Source organism: Petromyzon marinus, chromosome 32 (genome assembly GCF_048934315.1).
Source record: "Petromyzon marinus isolate PM22_M1 ecotype Great Lakes invasive population chromosome 32, UKy_Petmar_22M1.pri1.0, whole genome shotgun sequence".
NCBI classification, from domain to species: domain Eukaryota; kingdom Metazoa; phylum Chordata; class Hyperoartia; order Petromyzontiformes; family Petromyzontidae; genus Petromyzon; species Petromyzon marinus.
Genome location: NC_133698.1, coordinates 7,687,505 through 7,713,865, shown reverse-complemented (window position 1 = coordinate 7,713,865; position 26,361 = coordinate 7,687,505). Strand labels below are relative to the sequence as shown.

At 46.6% G+C, this 26,361-nt stretch overlaps 2 protein-coding genes and 1 long non-coding RNA gene across 5 annotated transcripts in view; 1 reads left to right on the top strand and 2 right to left on the bottom strand.

Annotated features, from left to right (window-relative positions):
• TECTA (tectorin alpha) overlaps window positions 1–16,004 on the top strand; it is a 42,112-nt gene extending 26,108 nt beyond the window's left edge. The window contains exons 16-27 of the mRNA XM_032964541.2: window positions 177–741; window positions 2,099–2,298; window positions 3,668–4,057; window positions 4,739–5,028; window positions 6,160–6,428; window positions 7,551–7,649; window positions 8,527–8,726; window positions 10,150–10,310; window positions 11,820–12,065; window positions 13,170–13,332; window positions 13,495–13,573; window positions 14,966–16,004. Of these exons, the coding sequence (XP_032820432.1) occupies window positions 177–741; window positions 2,099–2,298; window positions 3,668–4,057; window positions 4,739–5,028; window positions 6,160–6,428; window positions 7,551–7,649; window positions 8,527–8,726; window positions 10,150–10,310; window positions 11,820–12,065; window positions 13,170–13,332; window positions 13,495–13,573; window positions 14,966–15,075 (2,772 nt within the window). The 3' untranslated portion in view covers window positions 15,076–16,004. The remainder of the gene's footprint in view (window positions 1–176; window positions 742–2,098; window positions 2,299–3,667; window positions 4,058–4,738; window positions 5,029–6,159; window positions 6,429–7,550; window positions 7,650–8,526; window positions 8,727–10,149; window positions 10,311–11,819; window positions 12,066–13,169; window positions 13,333–13,494; window positions 13,574–14,965) is intronic.
• Window positions 2,536–3,674, bottom strand: LOC142929630 (uncharacterized). The gene is made up of 2 exons (XR_012945820.1): window positions 3,024–3,674; window positions 2,536–2,692 (listed from the first exon to the last, which is right to left on the bottom strand). It is a non-coding gene; the product is annotated as an uncharacterized LOC142929630 (long non-coding RNA).
• An 8,654-nt stretch (window positions 16,005–24,658) lies between the features above and the next one.
• Window positions 24,659–26,361, bottom strand: part of CEP164 (centrosomal protein 164) — a 30,399-nt gene continuing 28,696 nt past the window's right edge. For 2 of the 3 annotated variants that reach the window (XM_032964537.2, XM_032964540.2), the window contains one exon: window positions 24,659–26,163. In XM_032964537.2, the coding sequence (XP_032820428.1) occupies window positions 26,067–26,163 (97 nt within the window). In that variant the 3' untranslated portion in view covers window positions 24,659–26,066. The remainder of the gene's footprint in view (window positions 26,164–26,361) is intronic. The other variant, XM_032964539.2, reaches the window with a different exon arrangement.

The following is a 26,361-nucleotide window of genomic DNA, read 5'->3' as shown; positions in this document are numbered from 1 at the left end:
AGGGAGAACATGTAAACTCCAAATATTTAGGCATTGGGGTCGTAATCAACCGCCTGCAAGGCCAGGCGAGGTAGTTAACATCTCGCCACCACGTCTGGTAATGGGACAGCATGCATGGTGCGCAGTGTGAAAAAAAATAACTGTATCTCCACACCTGTTTTTTTTCCCCACTAAAGGTGAACGGGCTCAACCGGAACCTCCCGGTGAGCCACGACGACGGGAGACTCAGCGTCTACAGGAGTGGCAGCAGCACCGTCGTGAGCACCGACTTCGGGCTGCAGGTCTCCTACAACCACCGCTACCACGTGACCGTGGAGGTGGCCTCCACCTTCCAGAGCAAGCTCTGCGGCCTCTGCGGAAACTACAACCTCAACGCCACGGACGAGTTCCTCTCCCCGGAGGGGCGGCCCGTCGCCGACCCCGTGCAGTTCGGCATCAGCTGGAGGGTGAACGACGGCTCCGTGTGCCACGACGGGAGCGGCACCCCACCGGTGTGCGACCCCGAGCAGCGGGCGCTGTACGGTAGCGACGGCTACTGCGGGATCCTGACCTCACCCGACGGGCCCTTCGCCGGCTGCCACGCGACCGTCAGCCCCGACAGCTACTACAACAGCTGCGTTTTCGACCTGTGCGCGCTGGGAGGCGGCGCGGACCTGCTGGCGGGGGCGCTGGAGGCGTACACCGGGGCGTGCCAGTCGGACGGCGGGCCCGTGGAGGAGTGGCGCAACGACACGCTCGGACGTGAGTGAGCGAGCGGTGGAGCCGCGCTCGCCGCCACCGTGTCAGCGGCAGTGGCGCGCAATGATGATGGTAATGGTTTCAACTCGTAACGTAACTGCCGCACGGTTAGCACTCGCTGTCGTCGAGAGAGGCTGACCTCATAGGCACGAGGAGGACCCACAGAGAAGCGGGAAGGCAACTACATGGTGAGCCGGCGCCAACAGCAGCCCGAGTTCAGCGGTCTTCTATATATTGAGGTGTCATCGGTCAATTAATGAGCGTTTACACGGTCGGCTACGTACGGTGCGAAAGAAGTTCAACATACGTATATAACGTGACAAGAAAGAGTAGAGAGAGATGCAGGCAAGAAGTAGAGAAGATGGAGGCAGCAACGACGCATTCAGAGTACTGTATTTGGCTGCTAAACATGATAAGCTATAATTTGTGGCCAGGTCACTTCTGAAAAAGAGCTACATAGTTCAGCAGGCCTTACCTGGTAAAATAAAAATAGTTTAATTTATTGAGGCGTTCGCCCGTCCGCCTGCCCACCACCCGCTCACCCGGCATCCACGTCGGGTGCCCTCCAGCTGCGGCCGAACTGCCGGGCGTCCAGGGCGATCTCCCCAGACGGGGTCAGGAGGTCGTCGCGGGGGTCGCCGTTGTAGTTGCCACACATCCCGCAGAGGCGGCCCGCGTACTCTGCGCCCACTTCCACGTGCGCCGTGTACAGCCGGTCGTGGCGCACGGTCACATTGTGTGGCGTGCACGCCACCACGAAACACTCTATCCCTTACGGATGAAACAGCTGGAGTCCGCATCTTGCTGTACCGCCTTCTCATGGCGAGTCAGGGTTATGGCACCTCGATTTTCGCGACTTTTGTGCGATCCACCAAGAGGTAACGGATGCCACTACCACCCAGCTAGCTTTAGTCTCTCGCAGTAAAAACTAAAACTCAACAAAGTTTTATTTTACCACGTATGGCCCACTGTGCTAGATAGCTCTTTGTCAGAAGCGACCTGGCCACAAATTATAACTCAACCAAGTGGATAATCTTGTGAAATGTATAGCAGCGAAATACTGCAAATGCATGTGGATGGAGAACCGGAAGACCCGGAGAAAAATCCACACGACCACGGGGAGAACAAGCAAACTCCACATATACAGGCGTCATAGACATGATCGAACCCACAACCTCCTGTATACCTGGTGAGGTGGTTAACATCTCGCCACTGTGGTGTAGTGACAGTTCCGTTTCATTTCCCGCTTTCAATACACGGTGCATCGGGATCTACAGATGAAATGTGCCTTTTACAAAAAATGCAAGTTTATTGTCATCATTATGATCATTATTGGTCGTGTCTCTCCCCCGTCCCACAGAGCACAGCTGCCCGCTGCACAGCCACTACGAGCTGTGCGGATCGGCCTGCCCATCCTCGTGCGCGCAGCTGACCGGGCCCGCGGGGTGCCACAGGCCGTGCGGCGAGGGCTGCCAGTGCGACAGGGGCTACGTCTGGAGCGGCGCGGAGTGCGTCTCGGTGGCCCAGTGCGGCTGCGACTACAACGGGCGTTATCTGCAGGTGCGTCGGGGTTCCAGGTAGACGGTGGTATTTGTCATCACGTCGTAACGATATCGTCGTCGTTGTCAGCCGTGGCCAATGCACTGCTGTGACGAAGACCTCCCAAAGCTGCCGCGACTACTTTCCATGATCCTGCGATGTAGGAATCCAACCGTCACCTGCACATGAACTTACGACATCGTCTCCTCACCAGACGTCCTCTTGGAAGTCGAACAATATCTCCAAAGTAAAAAAAAAAACGCACCACGTTCTTTATTCACACTGCCTTACAACACATCACATGTATAGAAGGTCGACAGTTCAGGCAGTGGCCCTTATCGAGAGCACAGAGAGGAGGGCAGAGGGATTGGCCGTGTTTGTAGATTGTGCTTTACACTCTGGTGCCCTGAGATAGCTGGGAAAAAAGAAAGAGGAAAGATCACAATTAGGGTGACAAGCGATTTACCTTCATAAACCCTGTGGTTTTTCCTTACACATTTAGAATCAACATGCATTTGGCGTATTTGGCTGCTATAAATGTCCACGTGATGAGCCACTTTGTTGAGCTATCATTTGTGGCCGGATCGCTTCTGAAAAAAATAGGTATAGCTGAGTGGGCCTTACCTGGTAAAATAAAAGAAAAATAGTTGAAATATTTTTCAGTTACTGAAACCCCAGGGATTAAGCTTTGTTTCAGATGATCACACATAAAATGTCAATGACCCGCACAAGGAGTGTTCATTTACCAAAGCGTTGCACGGTTGGAGAGTGGAGGAAGAGGCCATCGGCAGCAGAGAGGCACGAGGCCTGCTGAAGGGACGCCGACTTCCGCAAAAGCTCCTCCAGTCATTGTGTTGAAAATGAACGGGCAGTCAAGGGAGTGCGGCGGCAGTGGTGATAGATACAGGCGCGAAATAACATACTCGGCAGGTTCATCATTAACATTGCCTTATAACAGAAACATACAGAGTAGGCTGACATTTCGTCTGATGGCCCTTATTCAAGGCATAGAGGGAGCGGGCAGAGAGAGCTGGAGATCACACTTTACACCGAGGTGCCTCACAATTTCATTCAAACACCAGGGAATTAATTTTAGTTTTTGGGCAGTTACCAACTTGATACGTGTCGACATTCCTGCGACTGAAAACACGGGCATGAGGCGGGAAGTCAACGGGTAATGAAAAGCAGCACCTGCTCAGTGGGCTGAGCTGGCGTGAACGGAGACCCTGGGTTTAAATCTGGGCAGCCACCTGCGACGAAACCGGGTCATCAAGTGAAGCGCGTTTCACCACCAGCCACAAAGTTCCATCGCGAGGCATGCACCACCGGACCGGGCTCCAGCATCACTATCAACCGAGCGTCGGGTTTGTCTTTACGTTTTGTGCACCAGGCGGGCGAGGCGGTGTGGAGCGACGGCTGCTCGGAGCGGTGCGAGTGCTCGGCGGGCGGCCTCGTGCGCTGCTCCCCGGCGTCGTGTCCCGTCGGCCTCGCCTGCTCCGTGCGCGCCGGCGCCCGCGGCTGTTTCCAGGCGGCGACGGCACGCTGCACGGTCACCAACGACCCCCACTACTTCACGTTCGACGGCGCCGTCGTCCACTACCAGGGCGTCTGCGCCTATGACGTGGCGAGGCCGTGTGGCGGCAGCGGCGGCGAGCCGTACCCCTTCTTCCGCGTCGTCATGGAGAACAAGCGGCGGGGCGCGGGTGCGGTGTCCTTTATCTCGGGGGTGCACCTGATCGTCGGCAGCGCGCATGTCCTTCTCCGCGGGAGGGAAGTCCTGGTGAGGCTTGCGACAGCGGCGCAGCCCCCGCTGTGTGTGGCTTCACCGGAAAATCGATTACACTCTGTGTGCCCTCTTTTATAACAGTGGGTTTAGCTTTTTTTTCTTTCGTACACTTGAGGTCAGTGGCTAGAGGAAGAACCCTTCACTCTAAGTGAGTGCGGGGTTGGGAAAGGTGGGCGGCATGGAGGGTGAGGGGGAGGGAAGGCGCGGGGAGGCCCCAGGACAGTATGAGACGTCGCTCGTGACTGACGTTAACCGTGACCGTGAACGCAACTCCGGTCACTGGATTCATAGCGCAAGGCGCTAACCACCGCGCAGCTGCTCCCACCGTTGGTGACAAGGTTATCAAATTAAATCCAGGCACATGGGGGTAGTGGTGTTCGTGTGAAGAGAGAGGCCTTCATTTGGCTGTACATTGAAAACGTGTGGATTTCATCAATCAGATTTTACCGTTTCTTTCTCCAAAAATGTAGACAGATGTGTCAGGAACTCTTAATCATTGTCTCCAAATAAGTATGGGTCTTATCCAGACACTTGAGATTTCTCCAATGTCAGTGATTCACCGTAATAGCAGTATTGCATTGCCCAAGTGTTCAAATTCAAATTGCCGAATTTTTAGTGGCGGGACAGTTATTCACCCGGACGTCCATGCGCTCCCCGTCCACCGCGCGCGCAAAGGTCAACGGAACGCGGACGTTGCTCCCGGTCGTCGTCGCTGAAGGAGTTGCCCTCTCCGAGGAGGCGAGCGGCTTCGTGGTGGTGCGCACGCCGCACAATGTGACCGTGCGCTACGACCGGCTGTACACGGCGCACGTGGAAGTGGGCGCAGAGTACGCGGGCCGCCTCTGCGGGATGTGTGGCAACTACAACGGCGACCCCCGCGACGACCTCCTGACCCCGTCTGGGGAGATCGCCCTGGACGCCCGGCAGTTCGGCCGCAGCTGGAGGGCACCCGACGTGGATGCCGGGTGAGCGGGTGGTGGGCAGGCGGACGGGCGAACGCCTCAATAAATTAAACTATTTTTATTTTACCAGGTAAGGCCCGCTGAACTATGTAGCTCTTTTTCAGAAGTGACCTGGCCACAAATTATAACTTATCATGTTTAGCAGCCAAATACAGTACTCTGAATGCGTCGTTGCTGCCTCCATCTTCTCTACTTCTTGCCTGCATCTCTCTCTACTCTTTCTTGTCACGTTATATATGTATGTTGAACTTCTTTCGCACCGTACGTAGCCACCCGTGCTCATCGGAAGTGCGGGGCAAAGATAACACAAACTAAACAGAAAAGGAAGTTTGAAAGAAATTGTTTTCAATTTAGATTTAAAAGTGCATAGCTGCAATGGTTTCCTAATAATAATAGCTCCTAATAATAACAGCTTCCTACTAGCTCCATTGGTCATGGTGTGATTAGACCATTGCAATATGCGCGTCAAGTGATTTTCCAGAAAAAATATATTTTGATAAATCAACACAATGATTTGATGTTGCTTGCCCAGCCATGGCATACTTCCGCCTCATCTACGTGAGCCCTTTAAATTTACGGCCACGGCAAACATCGGTGGTGAGTGAAATTGGAAACAATTCTGCCCTGCACTCTCCTCGCCTTCACCGATGTGGTGAAGCATGGTAAAAAAACAAACAACAGGGTGTGGGAAGGCCCTTTTCTCTTTGTCGACTGAATAATAGCTGCAGTTTATTTATATATTCTATATGGTCTGTGTGTGTGTGTCCCTTGGGGTGCTATGGTGGTGAGACGTTAACTACCTTGCCTGGTGTCCAGGAAGAGGTGGGTTCGATCCCGACCCTGACGCCTGAATATTTGCAGTTTACATGTTCTCCACCGGGGTCGCGTGCATTTTTCTTCGGGCTCTCCGGTTTTTCCCTCCACATTAGGAAACATGCGATTAGAGCATTTGGCTACAATAAATGTCCACGTGATGAGCCACTCTGTTAAGCTATCATTTGTGGCCAGGTCGCTTCTGAAAGAAAAGCTATATAGCTCAGTGGGCCTGACCTGGTGGTAAAAAAACAAAGTATGTTGTGTGCGTGTATCTAAACTGGACCCATTCGGTCACTCCACAATTCCCCCCGCACGCAGCTGCGAGGACATCGTGGACCATGTGGAGCCGGGCAGGTGCAACGAGGAGGAGATGCGGGGACACTGCGGTGTGCTGTCCGATCCCGAAGGTCCATTCCGGAGCTGCCACTGGTTCGTGGACCCTGCGCTCTACCTGGAGTCCTGCGTCTACGATCTGTGCAGCTACGAGGCAACCAAGGTGCAGCTGTGCCGCGCCCTCGAGGCCTACGCACAGGCCTGTGGCCTGGCTGGCGTGCCGCTCGTCGACTGGAGAGGCCCGAGCGGATGCCGTAAGTGCGGCACCCCATGGCCTACTACAGGACTCCATTCCATCGTCCGGCAGGACACGTAAAAATTTAGGTTGTGCTGGCGGTAGAGCTTCATTAAATATGCCTACAGATATGGGGGGCTTGCTTACATTTCCACTTTCCCTCATGTATCCACAATGTTCAACCACCACTGCATTGCTGGCTGAAACACTTCTCTTTCTGCTTCTTCGCTTGCACTGCTTCACTTTGAAATGTACTCCCATCGTCTCTTTTAACATACCTCTTCTAATGTTGCTCAATCCAAGAAATGTGTTAACCCTTCTTTTCTATTATAACTTTGATAGTGCTGTTTGTTGCTGGCACTTTAACATTTTGGCCCTTTGGGCACTGTGCTCTGCAACTATGTAAACAAATTTAAAATGGTATTTCACGCGAAAATACATGCAGTAGTTGGGCGCTACGGTAGTGAGATTTTAACTACCTAACCTGGTATACAGGAGCACGTGGGTTTGATCCAGACCCTGACACCTGTATATTTGGAGTTTGTATGTTCTCCCCGTGGTCGTGTGGATTTTTCTCCGGGTCCTCCGGTTTTTTCCTCCACGTGTAGAAGCATGTGTTTGTAGTATTTGATATAAATTTCCACATGATAAACCATATTGAGCAATCATTCGTGGCCAGTTCTCTAATGATAAAGATCTATATAGCTCAGTGGCCCTAACTGGTAACATAAAAGTTTAAATCTTGACTTAAAGCCTTCGTGACTGCAGGAATTCATATTTTTGTGTCTTTCGGTAAAGTCACGTAGATAGATTATTTTATTCGAACCTACCTACGTGACTTTACTGAAAGACACAAGAATATAAAAGTTTAGTTTAGATTATATTATTCTCGGGCAGGCAAACAATCGGATGTTGTGTGTCACGTGTACAGGTGTTGTGACCAATGACGTCGCGGATGTGTCCACGGCACTGTCTCTCTTGTCTACAGCTCTCTCTTGTTTATCTCTCTCTCTCTCATCTCGCGAATATTTATCTCTTCATGTCTCGGCGAGCCATGCCAGTGGGCCACGGCTTGGTGAGCCACTCCATGAGCCCTGTTTGCAAGTCAACGTATCCTTCCACTTGGTTGTTTCTTCTCCAGCCGCCTCTGACCCATGCAGCGCCATCTCCTGCGGTGAACGAGAGTGGTGCGGCTCCAACAGTGGGATTTACGGATGTTACTGCGATGAGAGTCCGCAAGGTACGCACACGGCTGTGCACAAACCCGGCACATTTTACCAAAAAAAACACTCAACGTAATTTCTTCTGCTCTGTTATATAATTCAGCCTGATGGCTCAGCGAAGGTTTTGAGTTCAAATCCTGATTGGGCGTGACCTAACACGCTATCCTCTAGGGCCGATAAATACCAGTTTGTGGAATTCAACAGTGGCTGTAATATATACAGTATAGTCTCAACCACACCATAGGAATGCAGAATTTACACCACTAACTCAGAGCTGTAAACGGGAGTTGCAGACCACCTCAACGCTCACTTGAACTCTCATTTTCATTGTTTTATTTGCAAGCAGTGCAGAGCGAGGTTTAAGCATAATTTGTGGTTTGCAAGGAAGAACTGAATCTGCTTTGTACCTATACAAATATAAACATGATTTTAGATTGGTATTTGTTCAAGAACTGATCCTATTATCTCGAGTTATGGATAGCTCTGAATATTATTTGTCTTTTATTTTGATGGATAGAGGTCTAATGGCAATGCATAATTTCATTGATAAATATCGATTCTTAAGCTCGCAGTACATGGCATCGCATGCCGTTTATTTAATGAGTGTTTGCTACCTCTGCAGCCAAAAGTGGCCGCTATGTTGACCGCATGAATCAGATTTTGAAAAAATGTATTTTCTTTGTAAATCACAATCTTGCAATTGACAGTTGTGCTAAAAAAAACAGTGTCTGACCGGGCCGAATAACATAACAATATTAGTATATTACTAATAATAAAAATTATGGTGAAAGGGATACTCAGATTCTGTGCACCAAAAAATCGGAAGTCGCCAAAACTCTGCGAATCCCCCAATGAAACCTCGTGGTGCGTCCTGCGCACACCCATCGTCCACAGGCCAGTCTGTGGACTACACGCTGAGCTGTGAAGCTACCGAGATGAACATTGCCCTGTCCAGCTGCCAGCTGTTCCACAAGGGGTTCACAGTGCAGTTCCTGCACCTCAACAGCCCCGCCTGCCGAGGCAACGACACGGGAGGCCAAGTGTCCTTCTCCACAATCATCAGCACCAGCGACCACTGTGGCAGTCAAGTGATGGTATTGTGACTTACCGTTCAACCTCCGGCCCGCCCATCCGCCCCCACTCGTCCGCCTGCCCGCCCATCCCGTCCACTCGTACATTAACACCAATAACCTCAACACATTCCTCAGTATCACAGCTCAAAAATAGTTTACGTTTAAATAGACGACATTTTGGGCAATGGACCTTCCTGGAGATGATGATCTCTCTGCTATGAAGGAGGGCCGTCGCCAGTAACGTTGCTTGTTACAAATGTTTTCCTTTTAGGGCCGTGCTACTGACGAGTTGTTGCTGACCCTTTTTGTTATTGGTGCTTGTGCACCACAAGCCAATAATGCAGCATCACAAACAAACTCATTATGAACAAGGCGGTCTTGCTATGACCGCCCACCCATCCATTTGTTTACTCAGCAATGCTTTGCATTTGTTTTATCAGCTCGTACCGTTGGGCTCTGCAGAGAGGGCAGTGATGCTAAATCCATTCCTGTACTGTTGCTGGGCCCCCATGTCTATGCTTCCCGCCATCACCAACCCGCACTGACCAGCGTGGTAAAGTTTGGTCAACTTGCGCCCAATGACCCATACGTCGCAGCGAGGCCCTCGTCCAGAAATGGACTGACAATCGGGGCTGTTCGTGAATATATGTGGCAGTTAAACAGGAGCATTTATACCACTGTAAAAAACAGTATGAGTATGCACGCTGTCATATACTGCCCGAATTGAAATCATTCTAATAAAGCATTAAAATACGTAGACCTGTGAAGTCAAGGGGACTTTAACAGGATCAGGTACTTTTTAAAACTGATAGGACCGGACTTTGTTGTGAACTAAAGTAGCGGGCCAATCAGATACACAGGTGTAAACTGTAGGATCGTAAGTGGTCACAATTATTCACATCATTCCAAACTCATTCATCCATCCCCCCCTGGTTTAATAATACGTCTCAAAGTCATCTGTTAGTTTTGGGGTGGGAATGCTTTGAGATGGTGATGCCGATACTGGCTGTAAAAATCCGTTTACCAATGTTGTGCATTATCAACGAGTGAGGAGCGGTAGTGCGGTGGTTCGCGCACTGCGCTACGAACCCATCAACCCGAGTTCGATTCCTGCTCACAGCCAGCATTGGTAAATAATATCTGAACCGGTCCTGGGCCTCCCCTAGGTCAACAGCACTTGGGTGACAAAGGCGGCCGGGCATGGTGCTGGCAACCCCCACCCCCTTAATGTACCGAGTCGGCCTTCATCGGTGGTCGCTAACAGCACTCGCCCCAACAGTCTGCTAAGGCTATACGGGGGATCTTTATTTGTCTTCTTATGAATGTGAATTAGAATAATGCATTGCTCTGTGGTGCTGAGCAGTGAAAGTGGGTGCCCTACTCTCCGCCGCCTCCGCCGCCCTCCAACAACTGACGGTGACTGTTCGGCGTTTCACCCCTGCAGACGAACGCAACCCACATAATCTACACGAACGCCGTCAGAGGAGTCGTGGATCCAAGTACTCACCCCGCGATTACGCAACAGAAGAAGATCACCATAGTGTTTGGATGCGCGTACCCCATCGAAAACAACGCCTCGTCTACGCCCGTGCTGCCAACTGTCAAGTGAGTTGCCCTGGGATTGGCCAATGCCACTTTTGGAGGAGGGGGGCACGTGGTTCGTGGTTCAGGAGTCAAGAGCACTGAGCTGCCACTGACGAGATGCTGGGTTGAAATCTTGGTTTCAGCCACCAGTGATTCAAAAGGGTTCACAAGTGTAGCGAGTTGATAGAATATTTCAGAATCATAATATATTTCCATACTGGAGGAACCCATTGAGCTATAAAGCAATTTTTTCACAGATGTCCAGTAGAGGCGGGTAAGAATGTTACAATCTTGATTTGAAGCTTTCGTGACTGCAGGAATCCATACTCTTTGGTTCTTTCGGTAAAGTCGCCAAGTAGGTAGAAAAAATAATAGATCACGATGTTTCGATTGCAAAAACCGTCTTCACCTGAAGACGGTCGCTTGTTGCTGCGATCGAAACGTCGTGATCTATTATGTTTTCTACCGACGTGACTTTACCGGAACAATGATACACTAAACAATACAAAAACATGATAGTGCAAAGTACAAGAGACGTAAACAAATCACCCAAACGCATACAAATACAACTAAACCATCCCCATCCTCAGGGGCGGAGCCAGGGGGGGTGACAGGGGTGACATTCTGCGTATAAGTGTACGACACACGGTCTGGTGGACTCCGTGCAACTGCATTGTCAGAGTGTGTCGCCAACCGATGGCGTCTAGTTCAACAGCCTGACTCTCTAATCATTCTTGAAATAAAAATTTGTTGAATGTCACCCCGGGCTAAAAATCCTGGCTCCGCCCCTGCCCATCCTACCAGCCAAATCCCACTGATATATTAACTTATTTCTCAGAAGCAACCTGGCCACAAATGATAGCATCATTTGGGCATTTATCGCAGAAAAATAATCTACATAGTCTCAGCTCGGTAATCAACGAATGCACACAAAATACATAACCATTCATTTTCAATTTGATATTCATTAAGCTGTTGCAAGTTGCACACGACTGCTAATTGCTAAACACGTCTGACGTAATGTGAAGAGTGCAGATTCAAAATGAGAGCGAGAACTTGTTTGTGTGTGCGTGCAAGTGTGTGCATTTGAGCGGTCACTCGAGTGACTAAAACATAGAGAATTGACACAGTGGGGAATGCAGGTGGTTCATCTGCCAGTCATCTCAGTTGGTTAACCCATAACACCTGGGTCTGTCCCATGGCCTCCTGCCAGCGAGTCTCAACATTACACATGGCCTCTAAGTGCACCTCGGCTGGCACAAGTGCTGCGGAGGAGTCACCGTTACCTCGTGACGAACTGCAGCTGCTTTTGTGTCTACATGTTTGTTGCATGAGATTGATTCAAATCAATGATCGTTCATCAGTCATCTGGCATGCGTAGCATGCAAAGCAGGGATGTCGCGGTTTAGCAAACGCTGGTTTACGCGGTCACAAATTGAACCCAAGGAGACGTGTGAACCGACAACATGACGGGCGGCTGTTCGTTACTCCGTCAAAACGAAATAACCTTCGTCTCTTCATCGGTTCCAGCAACACGGAAATCACGATTCCGACGCAACCGGGGAAGTTCCTTCTGCAGATGCGCCTGTACAAGAGCGACGCGTTCACAAGCGTGCACGAGTCGACCGTGAGCCTTGGCACCGACGAGATCCTCTACGTGGGCATCACGTTGACCGGCGGCGACCCCGCGCGCTTCAAGCAGCAGATCCGCGACTGCTGGGCCACCCCGACTGCCGACCCCAACCACCAAGTGCAGTTCATCTTCGTCACTAACAGGTCACAACCATGCACTGCCGGGGACGACTCGTTCGGTCGCACTGGGCCCGCAGTGAAATGCGCCGACCGCAAAGGAATCGTGAAAAGAATCTATATATAAAAGGGAAATTTGTGATTATGTGTGTCTGTTCAAAATGTTTAGCGTACTTCCCGACATGCAACAAACTTGAAATTTGCCATGTGGGTACTTTCTAGACTGTACACCATGCAACAATTATAAAAATTGACTTTTGTATTTTTTGGGGGGGAGGGGGGGTCGGCGCAATAATGCATTTATTTTGTACGGCAAGTGAGCTGTGATGTCACATCTGTCATGTGACCCGTATGCGGAAGCGAAACGGAGTGTGCCTGCTGATCGCGGGTTAAGTGCCATACAAATGTGTTGCGGGTCTAAGGCGTTCTTCGCGCAGCATTGCTTTATTATTTCAGTCGTTTACTGCCGTACGCACCCTGAAAGTTGTGTGTGTGTCTGCAGCAAGCGCGTGTATGTGTACCTATGGATGCGCGCGTGTGTGTGTGTGGGGGGAGGGGTTGTGTAGTGATTAGCGCGCTGCGCTACGAACCCGGCGACCCGAGTTCGATTCCCGATCACGGCCACCAATGGTGACGATTATTTGAACCGGTCCTGGGCCTCCCCTCGGTCGACTCAGCCTCAAACGAGTAACTGGTGTGGTGTGTGAACATCGCCACTGGGGAGACAAAGGCGGCCGGGCGTGGTGAATCCAAGTCCCGGGCGAAGCCGGGTATATATGGCGATAATGGTGCCGCCCTCTCCCAAGCCACTGCTAGAGGAGAGTTTGCACGCACCGCGTCGGGTTTGACGGTGTTTGCTTGACTGCGCATCGCCACGCCGATCGTGGGTGGGGGAAGTGAGGATCCATGGGCTTGGCTCGGATGTCACCCGCCACAGACGTCAACCATGATTGGGAAGTGAACTTATTTTAATGGGTTCATCGTGCGGCGCACTAACTACTGCCCGCCCCGTTGTACAGATGGGTTTTCTCAGCACTGTATGTACAGAACGATGATGTTTTTGTTTGTTTGCTTCAATACGTAGGCTAACATATTTCCCGACCAACCCTCCACCTCCCTGCACACAAACAGCTGCCCGGCTACGCAGGATGCCTCCGTGAAGATAATTGAGAACGGGGTGTCGCAGTTTTCCAAGCTCTCCATGAAGGTCTTCAAGTTCGTCGGCAACTACAACCAAGTCCACCTCCACTGCAGGGTGGCCGTCTGTGATTCTCAGTCCACAGTGTGCACCAAGGTACAAAAACAGCACCACCACCACCACACCCCGTGGTGCCCACCGCCACGTCTCTCAAGCCTCTAACGACGGCGCCATCGTCGTCTCCGCCGCTTTGATACAAGATAAAAGCGCGTGTGGTTCTGGCCGAGTAACTGGTTGTTGTTGTTTTTGTCGATGCAGAGGTGCTCGCTGAGGAATGCAGTTCCCGATTCGGAAAAGGACACAAAGATTATGACTCTTGGGCCGCTTGAAAGAAAAGGTAAGGGTGTTTCGAATAAACGCGGCGTGACAGAGCAACGATAGAGTGACCTCGAAATGGCACCGGTTTCTCCCAACTGTGAATGTCCAAATTTTGATTTAAAGCTTTCGAGACTGCAGTAATTCATATTCTTAGCTCTTTCGGTAAAGTCACGTTGAAGAATGTGAATGTCCACTTCGACTGCCTCCTATAGAGTGCGTCTGTTCCTCAAGAGTTATTAAATAGTCGAAGCAAACCTTGAGTTTACAATTTTAAAGGACCTACATACAGTACCGTACCTGTGAGCCCTTTTATCAGTGCCAACCTTTTTACAGACCAATTCAGATCTCATTGGGTCACCCCGTGCCCTCATAAATCTCAAAATGCATCCTACAAAGTCACAGCACAAAGGATAAACACAAACATATCGGCAAAAACAAATGTTTGCCCGTATTGAAACTGCTGTACACCGTATGGACCTGAAAACTAAAAATTCCCTAAACAATAATACAGGTAAACCGTATGGGTTGACAGGTATGCAGTACTGACAAAAGTGAATTGCTTCTCGTTATGTTTATTTATCAGTCCTGATTGGTAGCACAGTTAACTGCAGTGCTTTATAAATTGTTCAACTGTGCCGTGGTTCTTCGGCTAATTGAAATGTAAAAGTGATATCTAAATGTTCTTCCGCTATTAATTTTTAAGCTCCTGTAAATCGAAAAGCGAACGCAAAATTTTAGAAAGAATCTGAAATTTCCACGTGACGTGATCTGATGGTGAAGTTGGATTATAGACGGGCACCAATCGCTTCATTTGTTTTCCAGGGGGCTCCCAACCCCCTGGATACCACCCACCACAACCCCCGCCCGATCTCCCCCGAGAGGGCCGTGAAATGGACGGAGAAATAATTTCTAGAGCTCAGCCGGGAGAACTCCAGCTGAAATTAACCCCGGATTAAAGCAAAATTACAAAATTATGCAGATTTTTGGAAAACAGTTTTAACTGGAAACCGGATTATGAATCGTGTTTTTTTTTTGTTTGGGAGAATGGGTAGGACATTGTTTAGTACCGTATAATCATCCATAATAAGCTAACACAGTTAGCAACAAGTCAACAGCAAGTCAATACTAGAATACGCTGCCTGCTGTTAAAGCTTACAATAAACACCCTGCAACACCATTCACAGGTGTAATCCATGGCGCGCCTTTAACCGAATTTACAAAACAGAAAACTTTCCTACGCCCCAACTAGAAAAGGTCTTCCAAGTATCTACCATTAGATCCAATCTCCATTGAGAAAAACAATGAGCACTGAATCTTAGTTGGCTTTAACTCGGGTAATTGATGAATAATGAATGATTGATTGTTGACATGTTGAACGGCAGAACTAACTGATCATTGTTGTGTCCGACAGAGGAAAAGCCGAGCCAATCCGAAGGTCAGAACTCGGCGGCTTCCAAGCCAGCCTACCAGGCTGCAGCCCTGCTGCTCCCTCTCGCTTTCGCGGTCGCCGTTCTCATGTAACCGCCGAGAGCCACCGTGTACGACGGAATACCCTTCCATCGCAATCTCAAAGGCGCGCGACCGTAGGAGAGATGCGTTGGACCCCAACGCAAGCTCTTAATTTTTACTTACCTGGCAGTAGCTTGCGAAGTCGGAGCCTAGCGAAGCAACCACAGCCTTCGGCAGATAAGGTAATGCGATAAAGTGTTAAAAACGATGTCTTGTTGTGTCAAGAAGGATGAAACCGATAGTTTTGTAGAGGAGCAGGAATTAACTCCCCGTGCCAAGACGCTCGATTTATTAGGCTCTGAACTGCCCAGTGATATTACTGCCAGGGGTTATAAACAACCAGTATCAGTGCCAGTAGAGTCCCACAGAAATTATATTGCCTATTTATTGCAAACGATTTTAGTGTTTGCCCATATTAACTCGGGTTCTACACATGCATAACTGCAAAGAGCCAGGCTGAAGAAATTGTATAATTGTCCATCATGATGGTAGTAGTAGTGTTTCCAGCACATACAACTGTCACTTATTCTGGCAGGTGGGAATGTGAAGTAGGTTTGTTGATTTTGTTTTTCAAAAGTCATTCTCTGCGAATTATTATTTTATGTTACATTGTTAATTCCAGAATAAACGTTGCAATATATATTCGGTGAATACTCAGCAAAGTAAATATCTGTCCATGTCCATTACTTTGCTGCTCATCATTAATTGCAAAATCAACGTGGTTTTAGTAGGTGCTTTTATATATCTCGTTAATGATAGCCTTGTTTTTTTTTATGCGTTTCACATTATAAGAGGGAGTTTAGAATGTTTTTTTTATACAATCAGGGAGAAATGTCTTTAGTTATGCAACCATATAATTCCAAATGCTGCGTGCTTTGTAAAAGTAATCAAATTTGCATGGTTTTACTCCAAGTATCACAATAAAGAATGTTTAGAATTGACTTTGCTTTACCCCGAGTATTACAAGAAACATTTATTTTTAAAAGGACATTTATTTTCACATATAACCATATGCTTAAATCACACGTTCAATAAATGCAATTTAGAACCCAACACTGGATAAGAGAATGCTGTATAGTAAATCAAGAACGCAAACCTACACACATGACGGTATAACATGATTGCCTCTCCGCCCCACTCCCTCATAATGCATTGCCACGATTCAGGGTCCCGATTTAATTTAATAGATCACATAAAGCCGGTACATATAACAACATATAAAGATTGAAATACATCAGTTCTTAAACATGTGATGCACTACATGAGCCTTATAACTGATATTGATTAATCTAATGGATCATTACACCTCTACCATACAAACACTGCAATATATGACGCCAACACATTGATCAAAACCACTAGCCTGAAAAGGCAAACTATATATACACAATAACAAAAAATAGGCAATGTTTTACACAATGCCCCTTCTTCATATCACATTAATATTGAGGCCACCTCTGGCCTTCGCACCTGATTGGCTCACAAGTGATGCCATCACATTTATCCATCTATTAAGAAGGAAAGAGGATAGACGTCTCCACAAATCTGGCTGTCTGCCTGATGATGCTAGTTGTAATTCAATGTGGGTTTACTCTCCAACTCAACGGTGTGCTGAACCAGTAACTCATTGGCATGTTTTGTTTACGTGACAAACCTTACTAATTGGCTATCGGATGGTGGCGGGTTTAACGACACATTTATATTTGTGCTATCTAACCCAAAAATACCTCTTATGGATAATAAGAGTTGGTTATTGGTAACTGCTCTTTACACCATGGGACCTGATGACAATTACATTTTTTTAAAGTGTTTTCTGATACGTTTACCTACCCTTCATTTCTGATGTGGAGAAATCTGAGAATTAAAAACGTGGGATACACATATATAGAGCTAAAATAAATCAAATTAAACTAAAAACGGGTAAGGTTTGTCCAGCACTCAATGATAGAGTTATGTTTTTTAAGTGAAGGTTCATCTCGGCCAAACGGCTGCAACGGTTTAAAGCTTTCGTGACTGCAGTAATTCATATTCTTAGCTCTTTCGGTAAAGTTACGTTGAAGGGAAACAATAAAATAATAAAATAGATATAACATATAAATATATTTTATTGTTTCCCTTCAACGTGACTTTACCGAAAGAGCTAAGAATATAGCTGCAACGGTGTTCAATTTGAATGCCAGTCGAACCCCTGTTCCCTTTCTGGTCTCACCACTGCACCGCTGCCAACGCAGCATCACCAAATCATGTTCAATATAAATACCTTAGGGTCACATTACTAAAACGCCAAATGGAAACTCAAAAAAAACGCTCCAGTGTGCGACTGTGGTTATCAGAGAACAGATCCGTGCAACATCACGACGAGATGCCCGATCCATAAAACACGAAGGAAACATCACAGCAATGACACTCCCGCTACTCATGTCGCGGTTGTCTGGCTTGACCACCTGAATGTGAAATTGTAGTCGTTGCTCTGCATCTACGTCAGCCGTACAGCACGAAGAAGAAAAAGTTCGAATGAAAGTCGACCTGTCCTCTCTGTGGTCTCACCATTGCCCCGTGCGCTGGCAACGCAGCATCACCAAATCATTTGTTTGACAGAAAGATATTAGCGTCGCATTACTAAAACACGTATGCCACTGTGACACACATGCCACGGGGTTTAAAGGCCACACCTCTCCAATATTGCCTCCAACGGTCTGGGATCATCACAAAGTATTGTGTATCACTCTGCTTACACACTGTTCGACGGCTTATAAACTTACAGTACATATAAATACCACGACGAACTTACAAGTACATATGCGTTAACTACAGCAGACACAACTACTTAAGCATTCAGGTGAAAATAATACCAAGAATATAGAGTCCCTTTGTATTAAATATTCCACATGGTCTTACTTAAAAGTGACGTTTTAAAATCGAGACGTTTTAAATAGACAGCAACATATTATCATTAATTATTTGCATTACAAACATTGCTTTTATGTAATAGATATATTTCAACCACATTCTGAGTGATAAAATTAGTATTTCTAAATGTTACAATAAGGTATTTTTCTAAACAGAGTTACACTGGAATATAATATTGCTTCCGAAGGGTAAAAAGGATGCACATTTCCCATGAAACACAAGCTTGGCTAAACATATGGGTTGTCCTTATAAACTGAGTCTTGTGAAGGAGCTGCCTAGCTCAATGGGCATTACCAGCTGAAATAATGGTCTGAGTATGATATGGCTTTTCTATATCGTATGTAAAATATACACACCGTTGAGAATCATTTCCATCCAGAGAGCCCATATATACAACATTCTTGCGTCCCAAGTATGGTCAACAAATGGACGTTTTGACAGTACACCGGTGGTGCAGCATAGCACACCGGTCGTCACGAAACAGTTTAAAATCTACATTTGAAAATTAAAATCTGTTCATCAGACTTGAATTGACCCTGTCGCCAAGTTTGAGACGATTCGAAGGTTTATTCAGTTTGCTGAGACTTGCCAAAAAAAAGGTCAATATTAGCCGTTGATTTGGGTTATGTTGAATCGATTAACCGTCCGACCAAGTCGAGGGCACGAGGAGTCAACATTTCCCTTTGGAACACGGAGCAGCCAATCGTCATCAGGCTGGGTGCTGCTATCGGGCAACAGACTGCGAACCTTCGCGTTCAGCTGCTCATCGCGTTCGTCTTCCGACTGCCTCAACATCACAAGAACTGATTTTGACGCACCACCCCGCCAAATTTCGATTTAAAGCTTTCAGGGATTCATCTTCTTGGTTCTTTCGGTAAAGTCACGTAGAATGGAAATAAAATAACAAAAATAAAACATAATAAAATAAAATTCTCACGACGTTCCGGCCACAACACAAGTGGCCTTCTTCAGGTGAAGAAACAGGTCTGTCCAGAAGACAGAGCTTGAGTGAACACTGTTAAGCAAGGGCCGCGTCTTTAAAGCTGTGTGGGCGGAGTTAACATGAATTTGGATGTTACAGCTCCACCTCCGGAGCGGAGGGGGGGCTGGGCACACAGAAAAAGAAGAGAAACAGCCAAGGAGCGCTGCTGTGTCCTGTGTTGCATTATGACTATGCTATAAACTGGACTACTATACAGTACAATATTATACCTTCCAATCTAAACTACATGGTATAACATCATATCCATAGACAAATTCCACCTTTGAATTATACAATGCGTTACTTTACACTACCCTATACTTTAGACTATAAAATATTAGGCTTGTAACATTACACTATGTCTTATTCTATGAACCCAAATATATACCACACTGCTGTATATTCACTATGCAATTACGATGCTATATATTGCCTTATGAATTATGCTAAACATTATAATGTTATACTATTTATTATTATACCACATGTTATAAACGATACCATTAACCGTGGTGTGAGAGGCAATGCCAGCGAATGGACTGCGGTCTGAAGGTCACCGTAAAATACAATCAATTAAGAACCGAAATGGTTTATCAAATCTTTCCAATGGTTACTAAGCCAGAATCCATCTTCTCGGTTGAAATTGTCTCTGTGTTTGTATATGTGGATGGCCTCATGAACGAATCTCTCATGGTAGCCGGATGGCTTGCAGAGAACCTCCGTCTTGGAGAAGTCAATGTCACGTGAGCCCACTGAATTATAACAGTGATCTGTTGTAATGTGACTTTACCGAAAGAACCAAGAAGATGCACCCCGCCAAATTTTCTGACCGGAGTTGCGAATCGAGGGAAAAAAAATGTTTAGAATTTTTTTCTTATTTTTATACCGCGCACAGTTGTACTAGCAATAGGTTCAAATGTTTAATATCATCTCGTGTAATGTACAAGAGCCAGTTAAAACTTTTAATGTAGGGCCCCCTTTATAACTTTATTGTGTTAAAATCATCGGTAATCGCAAACACCGAAAGAAACCGATTCACAGTTATTATTTTGTTTCATTCATTGCAATGTGTCCATCTGGCGTTTTAAACTCGTGTAACGTGTCTTTAAAATGCCATTGGCCAATGTTGTGAGCGTGATGAACCCCCATCTGCGGTATGACAGGTCTGCACAATTCAGAGAATGGTGATGGGACGCGCTTAGCATGAGTAAACAATCTTCTTCGGCTGCTAATACCTCCACAGCGTAAGGAGTCGATTGTTGATGCATCCCACTGGAAAAAAAAAAAACTTTAACTCGAGTGTATATAATGCCAACAATATTGCATCCTGCGTATCTATCAAAATGCATCTTATACATCACCATTGGCAAGTACTGTAATGTACTATCTTGTTTAATGTCAACCCAGGAATATACAGCATATTTAAAATGGTGAATGATATATATTTTTGCGAAATCGTGAATTGTTGTTCTCGAATGTTGAGGCTCTGCTAATCGTGGCTTGTAGATGACTCACCAAAACTCAATAGCCATCGTAAACGTTCCATAATTTCTGAAAAAGAAACACAACGGAACACACGTGGCAGCGTACACTTTGAACAACCACACATTGGAAGTAGATGTGCATACAAAGAAAATTATATATATTTTACTTTTACGGAAAATTGTAATCCTTCATTCAGCAACAAATGTTGTCCGATGACAAGGCACTGAAATAAGCTCGTGTGCAGATGCTAGGTGGATTGTAACATCACGGGGTCATGAGAGGCGGCAGCGACTTGGGGGATGCCTTCATTCAGCAGTGGAGTGACCATGGCTGATGATGATCGTGACCGTAGTCAATGATATAGTGATATGTGAAACGAACGTGGCAAGAGACATTTTGTAGCGCAAATACGGTAAGAATAAACATAATCTTTCTGCTGGTTAATATTCATACGTAAAGTTTCACTTGCTCGGTGGGGCTCACCATCACTCCGTGAGAAGACAAATGTCCCCCGTATAGGCTCAGCATTATTTTGAGACAAGTGCTGTTAGCAAGCACCTACGAAGGCTGACACGGCACACGAGGGGGTGAGTGGCCAGCACCATGCCCGGCCGCCTTCGTCTCCCCAGTGGCGATGTTTACACACCACACCAGGTACTCATCTGAAGGACCGGTTCAGATAATCGTCACTGGTGTTGGCCGTGAGCAGGAGTTTAACTCGGGTCACCGGGTTTGTAACGTAGCGCGCTAACCGCGACACTACCGCTCCCGTACGAATGCCGACACGCATTCATACGCACACACAACAAAGATCGTCCGTACAGATGTTCACATTGTTATGGTAAGTGCTGTTATGGGGCACCTATTTAAGAGCAGCACAGCACATGACAGAATGGTGTGAGCAACACCACACCCAGCACCGCTTTTTCTCACCCGTCCTGCTGATATTGACGTCTGGTTTAAAGCTGTGCCAACCGATAGCAGACCAATCACAGGGATCTGATAACACTTGCCACCGATGTTCGCTGTGGCTGGGAATCAAACTGGGGTCCCTGGGTTTTTTGAAGCACAATGTGCCAGCCACTGGGTCATCATTTCCCACTCTACCCATATATACATCACAATAATAATAATAGTTATTACGAGTGCTTTTGAGGTATAATAAACACTTCCTATGCTGATAGTTTTTCAGCGGTAAAAGTAACATTCGGGAAAACTGAGCGATCACCGTTTTATAAGCGGCTCAATTTACACGGCCAGATGAAATGAATCACATTGGTCGATTCCAAAAACTTTTAAAGGCATTTACGCGTGTGCGCAACACAGCATGAAAACACGAAAGAAAAACGCGTGGTAGTATTATAGATCGCGGCACAAACTTGCAATGTGGATGAGATGAGACAAACTCAGGACTGAGCTGCATTGATAAATAAGCGTCCCCGCCACACGAATAAAGTTAAATCTGCCAGTGGTAATACATTTGTGAGCGACCACGTGCAATCAATTGCATGAAAACGGTTGGTCAGATCACCATAGAACTGGCTGTGGAGGGGATTCAATCCCAAGCAGACGCTGACCGAGCAGTCCATTGGCTTTTCGAGTCGATAAAAGTGCCACAGCGATCGTCCTTTGGGTAGACAAAACCTCAGCACGTCAATGTGAAATTTCCACCGCACTTTAATTAGGAAATGGGTGCGCTGCTTCAAGCTTTGCCTTGTTGGGAAAGCACTCTCGGGTGCGTTTTTTTTTCTTTCTCTCAAAGTAATTTGGACATGCGGGCACGAAACTTTCTAATGAATAAACTCCGCAAGAGGTCACGCTATAATTCATTCTATTAAGTCAACTGACTGAGCACGACGAGCCTCAACCTTTTTTGTGACCACGAGCTGGCTCATGGGCTTAATAAGGGTTGGCGTTCAGGTGAAATTCTGAAACTTAGACTCCAAACGTTTCCCCCCCCATGAGCCGTGCCTTGATCTCGGGCATGTTGAGCTCATTAAAATTTAGAACGTTCACGGGTGGCTAAAGTGGAAAAAAAACTGGCTCAAATGCACGATTAATACAGCTATTGTGTTAACTCTTAATATTTGTTGTGAGTTTCTCAGAATATTGTTGCATTTCTCTTTAGGCAGAGAAATGCCGCGGTCAATCCCCGCATGATCAGATAAAGATCTACTTTCCACCCATTGAGTCTCCCCCTGTTCCATTTAAAATGTCAAACCATGTTGCTACAGCGGTTTTCGCGGTTGTGCTGTATAGCTCTCCAATCCGTTTTTGGTAGGGTCGCCACGTTTTCCACTGTTGACCAAATCCTGACATTTCTCAATGAGCCCTTGGGCACTGCCACATTCTGTAATAAGATTCAACACAATACCAGTCGCAGACCTCAGTACAAATCAATTCTTGGCACCCAAACACGTACAAATTCCCAGACTGTCCGGATCAAATCTAGCCAGGTAGCAACTCGTTTTTTTGGGTTGTACCGCGTGTTGTTTGGCATGATGTCCTAAGTCTGAAATAATTTACTTAAAAAGCACCCAGCACGTGAAGCGAAACGTCGGACTTCATGCCGAACAATGCGTGCAATGACCCAAAAACACATCAGAGTGAAAGCGTGCCACTTAATTTCATACATTATCAATGTTACAATTTTTTCAATGGAAATTTTAGTTCTCAATGCCACTTTTTTCAATCGTTATTTTGGAAAGTTTGAGTAAATTGATTGTGTAAGAAAGTGAGCAGTTGTTTTTTTCCATTTCACCAACATTGAGAAATGTGTGCCTCCGCTGTGCGTGCAAGTAGATGGATGGGATATTCCAGCTCTCGGCAACACCATTGACGATTATCGGAACCGACCCTGGGCCTCCCCTACGTCGAATCAGCCTCAAATGAGTACCTAACGCGGTGTGTAAACATCACCACTCGGGACACAAAGGCGGCAGGGCGTGGTGCTGGCCACTCACCACCTCGTGTGCCGTGCCGGCCTAAATAGGTGCTACTACTCGCTCGCAGCACTTGCCCCAAGTCCATCAAGGCAATACGGGGAACCTTTGACGCCTTCTTAATACTTGAAAGGGGCCGAGATGAAGCAACGGTGAGAGAGGGTGGAGACACACACACAGGTGTCCGTACCTCTGCTCTGGAGCTTCGGCGACTCTGCGAGACGGACAGCACCTGCCAGGGCAGCGGGTACTGCAGCTGGTACGGGACGGGCTGCTGCTCCTTGCTGAAGAAACCAAAGCTCAGCTGTGGAAGCGCAAACAAGCAAGTTGCGGGTTGCATTGCGTCGCGCCGAATGTTCAGCCGCTGTCAAAGCGAACGACCCATTCGCAAAGAGCTTTGTCGTGTCGCGTTACCACTCGAACGTCGAAAACACTCTGCCCTCGTCACGTTTTAAAAGGTGCGTTTTCAAATTAAGCGTTTGCCCATTAAAATGAGCAACATTGATTCAACAAAAAATCTAACGCGGGTGCATATCAACTCGGAAAAAAAAAACATTGTCAAGACTTGAGCAACGACACTCACTCGTCTTATTACTGCAAGGTATGAACAATTAATGTATGCTTCTAAAATGCACATTGACATATACATATAATGTGCGCGCACATAAACACCACGGGCGCTCACCTCGCTGACCCTGCGGGTTACCACGTACAGGATGGCGACTAAAGTCGCCAGCATAGTGTCCACGGCGGACGAGAGGAATTGGAACCACATGAGGCTGGTTCGGGTACCACGCGTGGACTCCCGGCTGCGTTCGTGGCCGTTTCGCTTCTAACATAAGTCGCTTTAGGCCAAAGGGGAGGTGGTCGCGCTCCCCACCCTCTCCCACACATTATCCCCTCCACACATCCACCACGCCAGCCATCTGGGGGGGGTCCTAGACGGCTGACCGGAGACACACGTCTAACAATTCATGTGCAAATAACTGCAGTGTGCTGGCCACCCTGTTGGCATATCACATAGGACTAGAGGCCCAACTTTGTGGGGTTTATTTTTTATAACTTCAGATATTTTGAGTAACCAAGGCAACTAAATCAGCCACACTCGTCTCTTCCGCAAAACACCCCACACAAACCCGCCTCTCCCCATCATTGTGTCCCATGTGGATACATAATCCTGGCAAAGCTCTTGATAGGCTTTCATTTGCTCTCAAAATGTCATCACTAAACCTACATCAGATGCAAATGGACCAAATGTAAAACTTGTAAGAGAGGGTGTTTTTTAAGTGCGGTATTTAATTGTTTAAAACACACGTATGGAACAAAAACCCAAGATGAGCGTACAGCAATGATGCAACAGCACCCATACAAAGTTAAATAAATATTTGAATATCACACGAAAGAAAGCTTTCAGATTTTGCTCAATAACAAACACCATTTGATTACTTAAAATACATTCAAACAAATGCTCACGTGTTGGGTTAGATGTGATTCCCAATTCCCATTGAATGTATCAATTGTAAATGTGACATTCACAACGGAAGAGAAAAGTTAAATCTCAACAAAGCAGGCATGCACAGGGGTCTAAACATGCCACGTACAGTATTACAAAACCTTAATTATGACATTTATATATCTTAACTGTGAAAAAGCAATGTTCTAAACTGATTTTAAATAACACACCTTTACATACATTGAAGCAAAAAATATACAGGTGTTGCAGTGTATCCTATCAAATACAAATTACATTCAATTACCTTTTTTATGTTATTGCTTAGAAAATGTTTTATAAAGTTAAGGCTATACCACACTGTGTAATATGATATGTCTGTATTGAATACGATCAAACTCATTCTGTTCTTGCGTATGGCAAGATGTTCAGGAGCTAAATGCCGATGTGGAGGTCTGATAGCCACGACAGGGCTTCAGGAGAGAGTTCGTGTCGATTTGCTATTCTTCCAATGAAGCAGCGTGGACGACAGTGGTTCACGATATGGTCCATCAAACCAGTTTAAGTTTCATATGCAAGAAGTGTAACATTTGTTACGTAGTAATAATTATTTATTTTAAAACCCTACGTATTTGTATCAAGAATTAAAATTGTAACCATGTTAACATCTTCATTGTACAATTAAATTGGTCACGTTTAAATACATATGACGTGTGAGTATTGATTACCCACGAGCTCATTGCATTTTGAAGGCACTTTTTAAGAGTGATTTCAAAAATGAGTGGCTTATCAGCAAGTACCGAGATGAGTTACATAGTCACAGTGAAGAATGCTTTTTCCTTAAGAAAACACTTCTTTAAAAAATAAATTGTGCGGTGACAGACCGAGTTCTGCTTAAGTATGCATTTCTTCTGAAGCTGTTCACAAGTGGCCTCTGTCGTACATTATTTTGTGCCTCCAAAATGATGAACAAGTATCACAGTAAAATTAAGTAGCGTCTTCCACTTGGTCAATCCGCGATACAAGCTTCATCTTTAAAACAACGCCTTTCAATTGTGCTGGCCACCTCATTTTTATTAAACGCACCAAATCACACCACCCACTCGGACTTAAGTTTCGAAGCTATTGCAGCTGTTGCTTCAGATGAGTCAAGTAAACATTCTAAAATCCGCTAAGTGCATAGAACCAGGATCGCGGAGCACACAATTTGGCGATCTCCGTCAGGGGGCCTCCGTCACTGTTGATAGACGTGGATGCTGTTGTGTTCATCCAAGCCCAGCTGGAGCGGCCGACCGGACAGGGACATGGTAGTACTGGCAGGAATCAGAGGGCTGATCCATTAAGGAATAATTGAACCTTCAACAATGAAACACAGTTTATTGACATGCCACCAACTAACTCACACAAATAATTTTAAATGCACTTCATAATATAAATTTTACCTGTGTGTGCGTGCAACTGGTGAAATGCCCTCGCACAGTTTATGTTACAGAGTAATTGCCTTAGGTATCCTTAGGCATCTGGCTGTT